Below are 13,432 nucleotides of genomic sequence, written 5' to 3'. Positions count from 1 at the left end.
TTAAAAAAATAAGAGAAATTACTACTGTTCCAAGATATCGAACTGCAGAGATTGAATTTGAGTTCGAGGCAGATCAAAGAAAATGCCTAACTACAATCGATCAAACATCAGATATGCTAGATATTGTTAGCACTGGTCCATACCTCTTGTTTTCAAATTGGCGCAATGATGATACAAAAATGCCACTCATATGAAAAGTTAAAATTAAATGTCCCAACTAGATAGCAGAGTATATTAATTATGCTTGAAAGCATATCTGGAAAAAAAAATTTATTAATAAGGTTTTGGAAAGAATCGAGAAACTATCTCAAACTATTAATCAGATCTAGTAAAGGAACTATTAGCCTTTTTTTCAAAATTTTAAAAAATAGTTACTCCCCTAACTGAATGAAAAGGCCTGCCTTAAACTTGGCATCACTTTTTAGAAATGAAATTGAAAAAAATTTAATAGTAAATGGTAATAATAGCTCAAAAATCATTTCTCTATTAAAAAAAACCTAAGTTACGATTTCCGATTTGCAATTGTAATAGTATATATAAGTATGGTCATTTATTTAATTTATTTTTTATTTCAAAAATAATCTAGGTGTTGGCTTCTTTTCTAGACCCAAAATTTCAAAAATTGAAATTTATACAAGTACAAATTATGATTCCACTTTAAGTGACTTAGAACAAGAATACCACAACATTCTCCTCGGGAAAAGCCATTCACAAGGTATGGGTGTTTTAAATTTATGGAGAGGAAAGAGGATCGAACTTCCTAATCTTTCCACGCTAGCTAAGAAAAATTATTTCTGTTTCGGCAACTAGCACACTTAGTGAAAGTGTTTTCTCTAGCGCTGGGTTGACGTTAAATTCAATGATAATTATAAAATTACAAAATCGATTTTGAATTTATAATGAGTTTTCTATTCAATAAAGATCTAAAAATATAGCGGAATAACTGTAGTGTAGTGTATATTTTAATTTAATCTTTCTTAAAAAAATTAATTAGCAATTTAAAAAAATATATGTAGAAAAAAATTTATAAAGATGTGCCGATTGGATATTTGAAACTCGCGTTGCCGCCGATTGTTGGCGCACAGACCCAACAATATGTCATACTCGTTGCAATATGATGTATTTAGTGCAATAAATATTCATTTTATATGTGCAATAATTATTATTTTATATTATTAAATGCGCAATAGCGATATATATGTTTTATTTGTTCAATTAGTATGATTTTATTTGTGCAATTCTTAAGATAAAATATGGGATTATAATTTCATATGAATATTTTTTAATAAAAATGTGATATCTGTAATATTGTGTTTAACCTATCGCTTTAGACACTTTTGTCCAAAAATATAAGAAATAATAAATACATGTCTAATATAAACATTAAAGGGGTCCAGGCCGAAGACCGGGTGAAAGCGTCCCGAAGGCCTGCAAGCCGCTTCTAAAACATTTAGCCACGAGACCGCAGCTTCGCCAGTCAGACCCTGTGTTCAAGGGCATTTATTAATTTAAGCATCCTTAAAATTCAGATGATTTATGAATTAATTAATATTTATTAATTTGTAGAAAATTTTAAGTCAGTAAACTATATTTATTGTTCGATTTGTTACAAATTTTTTATTAGCTAATAATTATTAGAAATTTTTTATTCATTAAATCATGTACTTTAGACTTTTTAAATTAAAATATTAAGGTATATACAATACTTTACTTTACAACTTTATTACTCTTTTAGTTTTTTAAAACCACGCTTCCACTTTCCGTCTTATCCGTTCTTCGTTGAAAAATAAATTGATAATCATTTAAAGTAGAATTCTGCATTGGACCATTTTTCAGGCCCAGCCCGATAAAAGTTGCCAGGCAGATCCTACTTTTTAAAGGTCCAGTTTGATCCGTCCATAACTATGAAATAGAAAAATTATGATAAGCAGTTTATTTATTTTTCAAAGAGAGCGCAAAAATTATATGTGCCACACAAAAAATCTTGGGCCTTTATCTAGAAAAAAAAAAGAATTAGCAAAGCAAAATAATTTAAAATTGGTCCTGCCCGAATGATAAAACTTTAAAATCAAAGTTTTACTAGACCGAATATGAAGAAGTGAATGTGTGAGCCTAACCGATCCGATTCGGTTCAGGGGTATAATTTAAAGATTCAAATTAATTAATTTTTTTAATATAAACTTTAGAATAGGTAGGTCAATTATTTTGAATAATTACTAGACTCTATTTTTAATTATCTGCAACTCTTAACTCATATTTATTTTATTTTTTGTGTTAGAAAACGCTTTTATAGCTCACTTCAATGTTTCATCTTCCACAGTCTCGTCTAAAGGTAAATTAATAAATTCCTAACGGTTTCAAGCAGAGTTTAGAATCTGAACTAAAAAGGGTTCTTTCGGTTTCTGAATATATTTTAAAAAGTGGTTCCGATTCTTAGAAATTTTAAGAGAGAAGTTCCGAGATCTCTCCTTAGATTTGTCTCGGTTCCGAGGGCGAGTTCTTCAAATTTTTTTACCTTTAAAGCTAAAATAAATTATTAATAAAATGAATAATATTGTTTGATATAATATAACATAAGGCTAGATATCATTATTATGCAGAGTTCTATAGTATTATAATATGTTGTTTCCAGCAAATTTTGTTAACTTATTTATTTTTTCCCTATTTTGGGACCCTTAATTATTATTAGTAATTCACAAAATATCTCTTATAATATTATTTATTATTGATTATACATTTATAAATAAAATTTACCCATTTATGATAATAATATATATTCAGATAAAGTTAACTCTAACAAAGTCAGGGACGAAACTTGGATGGTTTATGTGATAAAAAAGTAATTAGCACATACAATGATTTTAAAATTATATAACATTTAATCTATTAATTAGCATTGATTTTTTTTATAAACCCTTTCAAAAAATTTACATTTTATTTATAGATTACTCAGAATCTTGATGCTTGAAAAATAGACTATAATGAATGAAATATTATTATATTGTCATCATTAAAAAAATTTAGTTAATTAAAATTTTAATTTGACACTTTAGATGAAATATACAATCATTCATAAAAAATTTATTGCTCAAAGTTTTTCTTTTTGTGTTACACAATTACAAATCAAATTGCATTTTAAGTTTGTTTATAGTTTAAAATGAATCAGTATATGATACTAATCGCATAGTAATTTTTACGAATAAAGGTTCCCAATATTGCACTTGCTTGATTATATTAAAGTAATGTGATTTTATTTTGAATCTGTTTAATAACTAGTAACATTAGCAGGTATGCAAGTCGGTGCTGAAATATTCCATGATCCTATTTGTAAGCATGTATTAAATTGGCTTCCATGAAAACTGTAGTTTTCGAAACAATTATATTCACAATTTTTACCCGTGTTAGAAAATTCATAAAGACAATTTGAGGGTAATATATAGCCATGATCTATAGGGGACAGCGGCGGACATCTTTGTTCTTATATTTTGTTATAGGTAAATTAGGATGTATTTATTTATACATTAATAAATATATACCTCTGCAAAAGTTTCTTATGCCATCCCATGTACCAAAAGGTAGGCAAGTCCTTCTACTTTGGCCAACGAGTGTTTTGTTATCTAAGCATCTAACATCACAAGATGTCCCCATTTCGTATTCAGCTTGGTTAGACTGCAATACCTTGTCATTTATATCTTTACAGCTAATAGAGGAATGTGGAATTTTGGACAGTTTTGGGCACATTTGAACTTTTTAACAAATACAATAAAATAAATTATTATACATTAAAGAATTTTGCGTATGAAATAAAAAACTTTAATTATATTTTTTTTAAAGTTATGGGTAGATTTGTTAAACGGCTCCATATGAGCCGATTTTAAAAACGGCTAACTCAATATAGCGGCTAGGCACATTAAAAATATGGGAGTTGGGAATACATTAATCCCGGAGTTATAGCAAGGAATATCGTTTTTTCCTAAAGTAAGTATCCCAGCTCGTTTTTTTCCTCTTTTAAAAATTATAAATAGTCATTAAGAACAAAAATTAAGATGAACTAAGACGCATCCTAAGGAGATTTTTTTACCAAAAATATAACATATAAAATTATGAATATGTGACTAGAATATATATATATATGTAGAGTTTTTATAAGGCATCATATGATTTATACTTGCAGAATAACTTTTTGCCCCTCCCCCAGTCCCAGTGCACTTCACTTTGATTTCAGTTCCTTTCTACCAAAAAAAAATTGACCTAATAAAGTCTCAGAAATTATGGATTGAACTTTTAACTTTCGCGCCTCGGTACAAGTTTTTACCTAGGAACACCATAGTGATTCAAAAATAACTATTTTATTTGAATATATTATAGGATAATTGTAGAGATTGGAAAATTTTAAAATGGTCTTTATAATTTTTTTTATATACAAAATATTTATTGTGAGTACATTATTTAAAATTTGAAATTTGGAATATGAATACTAAATTATTTAATTTGAAATATTCGAATAAAAAAAAACTCAATGAATAATAAATTTAAATTATTCTTGCGAATAATTCGTATTATTAGTATATTTTCGATAATCATAAATTTTCTTAGATATAATTATTCGTTGCAAATATTCAAAATTATTTATTTATTTTTAATCAAAGCTATCGTTTTTATCTGGCATGTGCAGTAATACTTTTGATTATGCTAGCGGCTTTTTGTTTAAAATTTCGTATAAAAAATTAAACAAATAAAATTATAAGATTATACGAGAAAGAGAGGAAATAATAAAAATCTTCTACATCTAGAGACGTTTATTTTTATAGGCATAAATATGAATAACAAACGTTGCATGTCTCTAAAATAAAAGAAACACAATTACTAAATTATTCGATTCATAATTTAAACTAAATATTTTTTAAAAAAAGAGCTTAATATATTATAACAAAGAATCGAGCGATAATTGGAGATTGAACGATAATTTATTTATATATAAATGAAGAATATGTAATATTCATTTAACGCCTTCACTTAATTGATATAAGGTTTTATAAAAACTATATTATAATAGAATAAACCATAGATATAGTGAAATCTAAATTAATTAAATCAGAATAATAGTTTTTGGCCTTCTATAATCGAAAATTATATAGGATAAATTTAGAGGTTTGCGAAATTATGGCTGACTTTTAAAGATAGGGCGCTTCAGCACAACAAACCATTTTTATTTAACGCAAGACTTTATATTTAAAAAAAATCAGGAGAGTTGTAAACGTCGTTACTTTTACGCTACTGCCAGAAAAAGGTCACGTTGCTTGACCGTTACTTTTCAAGAAGAAGATAGCCCGATATGGATCGATTTTTAAAAAAGGCCCGATTAAATTTTAGCCAAAACATACTATGTAAAGGAGACCGGGGTAAAACGCATTTTGTATATTTACCATAAAAATTTTAAACAAGAGTCAAACACAACAAATAATAGATCAATGTATAGCCCCATCCCTCATCTACAAGATAAAAAAAGTGTAGCCCCCCTATAATATTTTAGTAGCTATGATTAGTTATGTCAAACTACTCATTTTCGCCATTTTACCCTGGGTACAGGGTAAAGTGGATAAGTACTGGGGTAAAGTGGTTAAAATAATATTTGACATATATTTATCGTTTTATTTAACAAATATTACAAATTTAAGATATATTTATGATTTTAACTAATCAATACAATAAGGACATGTAAAGTAATTATGATAATTAGCACTGCGCCCATTCAAGGCACATCGTACATTTTAACCATTCATCGCCCTCGCGACTATTTTTATAATTTTTATTGCAAATAACACATAAACCATTCTTTTTTGATATCTTTTTTCTTCTCTGAATAAATAATTTCAAATTTCAATATTGATTTGGTAATTTTATTAGTAATTCTCAATTGAAATATATAATATATTTATTAATTAATACTCAATTCAAATACAAACAATATAATTTAATTACTTGTTTAGGCGTTAATCCCATAAATGACCTACTTGCTTCTAATATGTAATCACACAATCTAGATTCTTCTTCATTTGTAAATATTTGTTTATGATCTGAACTTATAATACCAATTTTATATCTTCTTCTCAATGTTGCATAAGGTATTTTATATCTTTTAGCAGACAAATTCAATGAAGTGTTACTGTTATTTTATATTTTATGGCTTCATCTATTATACTTAAATCTCTGAATATGGTTTTTCTTTTATAATTTCTCATTATTTGATTGATACAATAAAAATTATAATAAATGAATGAATGAAAAATTTAATGTAATTATATATTTTAACCGTTTTACCCATAACAGCTTTACCCCAAGGTGACATATATTATAAATATCGTTATTGCGTGACTTCTAGTATAGCTATAAATGTCAGATAAAATTTATTTTATAGCTAAACATTAAGGAACATGTGAGCCAAATTTTAAATCCTGAGGATATGTATATTTTACTAAAAGCAAAATATACTAGAGAATGATTTTTATATTTTTTGGGTAAAAAACAGTTTTTTGACAAAATATATAAAAGCAGGTAAGTTTTTTAAAGATGAACATAGGTAAGAAATTAGATATAAAATACATCTTCACACCAAATTTAAAATATTTGTGCTCAAGGGTTAAAAAGTTATTCTCGTTAACATTGTTACCCCAATCGCTTTACCCCGGTCTCCCCTTAGCCTGGATATTTTGCTCATAGGTAGTAGAAAGGTTTGGAATTCTATTTATCAAATCTCAGGCTTTAATATTATTTTGGCCAAAATTTTAACCAAGCCGTTTTAAAAATTGACCCAAATATGGCCGTTTAACAACATTACGAGAAAAGCATTATACCTTTTCAAAAAGGTACATCGTTCATTACTTTCAAAATTTAATAATATAACAGATTAATATCTATTTTTTATTTTTTTATTTTAAAAATACAATATAGTTATCAATCAAATGTATAAAAATTTAAATTGCTATATAATTTATAATTATTATAACATTTAAAAACATTTTTTATTCATTTTCAATAACAATTGCATTTCAAGATTTTAATCCTATAAACAGGAACGTTTAGCACATAAAATAGGTTTTTCCTATGCTAAGGGCACATTCATTTGGTGCCGATAATGGAATGGCGGTTATCAGAGGTGTAACGCAAAATCCCCCTTTCCCCGTCAAAAATAAATAAAAATTCTTATGAGGCCTATCCCCATAATTTGAGGTCCCTTCAGGCCCATGTCATTGCAAAAAATTTGGCTTGGGCTGACCCGCAGGGTTGAGGGGATATTTAATTGTGGTAATTCGTTAAAAATACTTAAAGAATTATTTTTATATCTAAAGATTTAACTAATTCATCCATAAAATTTGTATTATTGTATATTTCTTTAAATTTAGTAAAAATTAATATTTTTTAATTGATTATATATATGAATTAAAGTAAAATTTAAATTAATTTATAAGATCTATATCAAAAAATTTAATTCGATTTTTTCAAAACTTTATCGAAAAACAAGAAATAAGCCTTTTTAATAGAAAAATAAAATATAGTGTCAAGACTTTTGAAATTTTTGAAATAGGTTTTGGATGCAACCTTATTAGAATTAAAGTTTTTTTAAAATATTTGCAGGAAAATATGGAAATAAATTAAAATTGAGGTATTTTAGTTTAACAATTTTAGTATACTTTTTAAATAGCTAGATTATTTAGTAGGTACAATAGGCTTACTTTGACAAGTAGGGTTTTTCCCGGTCCAAGTTAGGTTATGTTGACATAGTCTAAAATTATCCCCGTCGACCAATTTGTATCCTGGTTTGCAGAGCATACCACAGACTTCGTTGACTATATTGCTGCAATTCTCTGGCGCAAAATAGGTGTCAGATGGAAGAATTAATTTGGGACATTTTAATACTGTCGAGGTTTTTAAATAAAATATATATTATATGAATCAAAGTTGACACATAATATATAATTTTGGCATTATCTAAATCTATAAATATATTAACTATAACTATGGCCATGGTTGAGCAAATTTTGAGAAAATTGTATACAGATACAGATGTTAAATTTTGTATTTAAAATATGAAATACTTAGCAAAAATTTCAATAAGACTTTTATCTTATTTTTTAAGTATCTAAGATGCAAGATACTTTTTTTAAAACTTTACATAGTCATAATCGAAATTTATCAAGCTTTATTTTTTAAATAAATATACTATAATATAAATTTTTAAAAAATATGGAAATAAATTGTCGTAGAAAATAGATAAATTTGTTATTTAAGATAATGCGATATAAAGATATATTTTTAAAAAAGCTGTATATTATAATAATGAAAAGAATATCAGAATAAAAAATTAATTAATCAACATTACAATTGATGATTTTTTATACTTCATTTTCATTTTATTAGCAGCCATTATAACAAAAATTTATTTTAAAAACTTCTAATTTAGCAAATAAACGATATATGATTTTGAATATGAAATGAATATCATTATAAATGTGATTTTTAATAAAATTATATAATACACTTTTAGATGCTGGGTGAAATTAAATGACATTTGTAAATTTGTGGCATTCTTTACACTCTACAGTAATTTTATTATTTATATTGTGTTCATGTTGGGTGATTTCAAAAAATCCATTTTTAATTTATATTTGTAATTGTATTCACCTTACATCGTTGTTTTCATTTTCCAATTCTATTATTATATCTTCGATAACTTGGTTTATAGTTTTTGGGGTATGGCGATTCTAATAAAATAGAGTAGTGGTTTAGCAAATAGCTATATGACGACCTACGTCAATATCACTACTCTATTTTAAAATGTCTAACTGGGATTAAATTTTTTATTTAAATTTAAAATAATATCATTTTAAATTTTAATACTATTTTTTTAGAGCCTTCGACACTTATATATATATTTATTTTTATTTAGTAATTTTATATATTTTTACATATTTTTATATACTTGTTTTAATATTTTAGTGTTTTATCATTTTTTTAAATAAATAAAAAGTATCATTAAACTATTTAAATTAAAAAATATAATTTTTTTTAAGTATCTGTATCTTTTTTGCAAAGTTGATTAAGTTACCGATATTATAAAATAATTTGTATCGTGGAAATAAGATCTTTTTGATTTAAAAGAATACAAGATAAAAAAAAAGTATCTTGTATCTTAGATACAAAAATCAATGATACTACTCCCCTTACTATGGTAAATTTTTATTGAACATATTTACCTGTGCATTCACCCTTTATTGATTTATAATACGCTGGACATTTACAGTCATCTATTGAAATAGATCCAATGGTTGAATTTCTCCCACCAGGGCATAATTTACAAAAATGTCTCTGATTTCCATGAATATTTTTGTAACTTCCTTCGGGACAATCTAAACATTTTTTAAAAAAATCCGAAATCATGAGCAATATTGCCTTTTTTTTATATTGTATTAAATAAATAAAGTGAATATTCACCATTAACTAGAGTCTAAATTAAATATGCTTACAGATAATCATTATTCGGAAAACGGCGAATATGCCTTATTCCCTAGACAGACCTAAATTTTTCAAATTGGCAACAGTATTGTACAATGGATAACTAGGATTAAATTAAATAGTTAAAGATATTACATTTGCAATTAGCGTGCATGGCATCTTCTGCCAAACTTTTATTCATTGTACGATTATCTTCACTATACATTCCCTTTGGACATAGGCATTCGAACTCACCGGTGAAGGAGTTACAGTAACACATTTTAAGCTGGTCTTTGCATCCACATTTTATGGAGGTTCTTGTCGAGTATTGACAACTACACATACGATTAATAGTATCGTTGACTAAATGGTAATGATGTCCGACAGTGGTAAAGATTTTTGACGTATCTTATATTTTTTAAATTAAAAAAAAAATTGAGATTGAGATTGAGATAAGATATTTATACTTACAATAAGCGTGTAATTGATTAGACATCTCAACTAAATCATCGAAGGTGTGAAATGAATAATAATGAGAGGTCCAGGGTTTACTGGAAATTTGACGCAATTCTAAATGATTACCATTGCATATTCCAAAACTAAATATTTCGATTCCAATATTTTTTAAGTAATTAGCAAGGGGTCTCGGATCTTTTAGGTTAGAAAAACCGTCTGTAATCAGGAAGATTATCTTTTTGGAAGTAGATCTAGCATTTCTAAGAATTTTCTTCAAAAAGTTATAACTATATAAAATGTTTTGTTTAAAATATAGTTAGTTTTTTAATATTTAATCTTTTTAAAAATAAATAAAAATAATATTGAAAAAAAATTATATTTTTATTTTAGTTAATAATTTTTTATAATATAATTCTAATAAATCTAAGTATATTATTCGTTACTTTTATGTCCCAAAATTTATAATAAATTGAGTTAAAAGTCATTCTCATTCATTATTCAAGAATTCGTCTAAAACGTTATATTTACTTTGATAAAATATTTTATAAAAATCAAAATAAAGTTAATTAAAAATATACCTAAAACAAATTATTGGTTATTCAATTCGATTTTATTTGTCGATTCATATTTTACGAATGCGAATAACAAAATTAAGAAAATATATTATTCGATCGAATTATTCGTATAATTTGATTTCTTCATATCATGAATATATATTCGACATTATTCGCTAATATTCGAAAGTATTCATAAATATTTAAAATTATTTATAAGTAATTAAGAAGTTCCATATGGAACATTTTATTTTTAATCAATTTCTACATGATGGGTCACTTTTTAAATTTTAATAATTTTATTTTTCCAGAGTCTGAAAAAAAAATCTTTTTAGATTTTTCGAAAGAAGAAGGATTTTTGTTGAAATTTTACCTAAAATTCCAAACATTTTATTGAAAAATCTTTTGTAAGTAAAGCACAAGAAATCTTTCAAGATGAAATCACAAATTTAAAAAAAATATATATAAAGATCCGTTCAAAACAATTTTAACTTTTTTTCATAATAATTTTTCATTTTTGATTTGACAACAAATAGATTATTTTTATTATTCGTATGAATATAAATAAGGAATTATTATTCGATTCGAAAATATGAATTGAATAAGAATTGTATAAAAATATTCGATTCGTATGTTTGTAGGTATAATTAAAAACATTCAAACTTTATGAACAAAAACAATAATTTAAATAAAAGTGAATCATTGATTTATATATTACGTTAGCTTCTTTAAAAGCCCCATAAGTAAATGAGCTTCCTTTGGTATAAGAAATTCTGTTTAGATATTGTACGAGTTGACATTTATCAAAATTCGCTTTGGGTCTAGAAATTTGGTCAAAATATTGAAATATCTTTGATTCTGATGAAAAAGTTATCAACGCTATACGGGTTAAATTTGATGAAACGGGTAATGTTACCGTAATATTATTTACAAATTTCAACGTTTTTTCAAAATTTTCCAAGCCCAAGCTGGTTGAGGCATCGATTAAAAAAACTAAATCTAACGGCAAATATGTCCTTTCTATGCTATTATTAGTAGGTTTTTGTAAGCTCCAAGCTGATTCCATCAAGTTATTCCAGATTTTAGAAAAGGTTTTGGTTTTAGAGATGAAATACAATTTATATTCATCCTCTATATTTTTTGAACTATTTAGAACTGTTATATTATTCGATGATATAGTACCTAAAGTATTATTATCAATTGTTTGGTTAACGGCAGTTATATTTAGCATTAACATATTATTATTTGAGGACATATTATATACTTCTATATTTAAATCATTACTAGACATATTTATAGATATATTTGGTTGACTATATGTAATAATGAAAAATTCAGTCGTGTTTGGAAATATTAATTGATGGAATATTCTTGGATGTGGAATAGCCCTTTCCGGTGGATGGTAAAACTGTTTTGCGATCATTATATTTTCGCTAAAAAAAGATAAATTCCAAGATACATATATGATTAGTCCGCTAAAAAAGAAGGTTTTAAGATATTTGAGATTACGACTTATAAAATATAAGAGATCCGAATTTAATGTCATAGTGATAATGGTAAAAATTAAAATATGAGTTAACCACGTGTGATAAACGGGAAGCTAAATGAATTTGAAAAAACATACTAAGTTTTAAGAATTTGAGGAGTTGCAAAATGTATTTGTCCCTGAGAATCGTGATAACATTTATCATGAAGATTGAGTGATTAAATAATCATGTAAAATTATTACATGCATTTTCCGATTTTAAAAAATACAAATAATTAAAAAATAATTTATATCTATTTTATATAAATTTGCAAAAATAAAATATTTTCTCAAAAAATTACAACGGCTCAACCAAGCCAACATATGGCTAACTTAATCGATTTCCTTATTATTATAACTTCTCCTATTTCAAATTTTTCATCTTTTAACAAAACTTTTTATTTCACTTTTATTTTTTCATAGCTTTCTTATGGATATTTTTAAACAATGTTTTAATTTAAACATTTTTGCTTGAAGAAATAGCATACATGGGTTGTTTGTTTGTAATAAATACATAATCTCGTTTTTTATTTAAAATTAAAATGTTTTCAATTTGTTTGCATCTTAGGCGGCAACTTAAGGAGGGCTCAAAAGCAGATGAATAAATATTTAAATTTTCTGAATATACATTCTAATGTATAAAGAGATTAGTTAAATAAGACTAATGAATCTTAATTTAATAACTTTTTACTTACCTTATTATTATGCTAAAAACTAAACTTAAAAGATTTATTATTTTAAACATCTTATTTATATATAAATCTATAAGGTATAATTAAAAAAATTTATTATCTATGGAAAGTTAGGCTTTAAAGAAGTTTAGATTCATGTTTGCGAGGTGAACGATAAATACAATTTATATTTTTTTTTACTTTAAACCTATACATCATGGCGAAGCCTTTGCTTTACAAAAAAATCTCCTATTAAGGTGGATCACATAAGTTCTACTTTTTTGGCCACATATTTTTTAAAATGAAAATGTATTCAATAGAATAAAAATATATATAGTTATATATAATATATATAATATATAGAGAAGTTATTTTGTTTACAGGAAAAGTGCACAGTTGCGGAGAAATTTGGGATAAAAGAAGTAGAAAGAGAACTACTTAAATTGTGTCCAAATTTGATCCGGTGTATGGAGAAGAACGTTATCTAAAAATATTCGAAAACTGGAGGTAAAGGTAGAAGAGGACGCCCAAATAAAAACTTGAACGGTGAAATTGTTGAAGACTTAAATAAGTTAAGCCTAACAGAGGACAACGTGGGTAACAGAAGTATGGGCTGGAATTAGGTATTGAAAGAAAACCACCCATTTATATGAATGATATTAGTGGATTATTATTATATTAACTTTTTAATAAAATCACGAGAAAAAATAGAAACCTTCGAATTTAATTTATCG

At 25.7% G+C, this 13,432-nt stretch overlaps 1 protein-coding gene across 1 annotated transcript; it reads right to left on the bottom strand.

Moving 5' to 3' along the window:
* Positions 1-3,093: 3,093 nt before the first annotated feature.
* LOC135926785 (sushi, von Willebrand factor type A, EGF and pentraxin domain-containing protein 1-like) lies at positions 3,094-11,568 on the bottom strand. Its single transcript, XM_065462717.1, has 7 exons — positions 11,221-11,568; positions 9,964-10,219; positions 9,649-9,900; positions 9,255-9,407; positions 7,734-7,916; positions 3,537-3,746; positions 3,094-3,477 (listed from the first exon to the last, which is right to left on the bottom strand). Exons 1-7 carry the CDS (start codon positions 11,566-11,568, stop codon positions 3,266-3,268), a joined length of 1,614 nt encoding a protein of 537 aa, XP_065318789.1. The 3' UTR covers positions 3,094-3,265.
* Between the last annotated feature and the right edge of the window lie 1,864 nt (positions 11,569-13,432).

This window comes from Gordionus sp. m RMFG-2023, chromosome 3 (genome assembly GCF_954871325.1).
Source record: "Gordionus sp. m RMFG-2023 chromosome 3, tfGorSpeb1-WG-v2, whole genome shotgun sequence".
Taxonomy (NCBI): Eukaryota; Metazoa; Nematomorpha; class Gordioida; order Chordodea; family Parachordodidae; genus Gordionus; species Gordionus sp. m RMFG-2023.
Note: the sequence above shows the minus strand (reverse complement) of the source record. Positions and strands in the feature narration are given on the sequence as shown.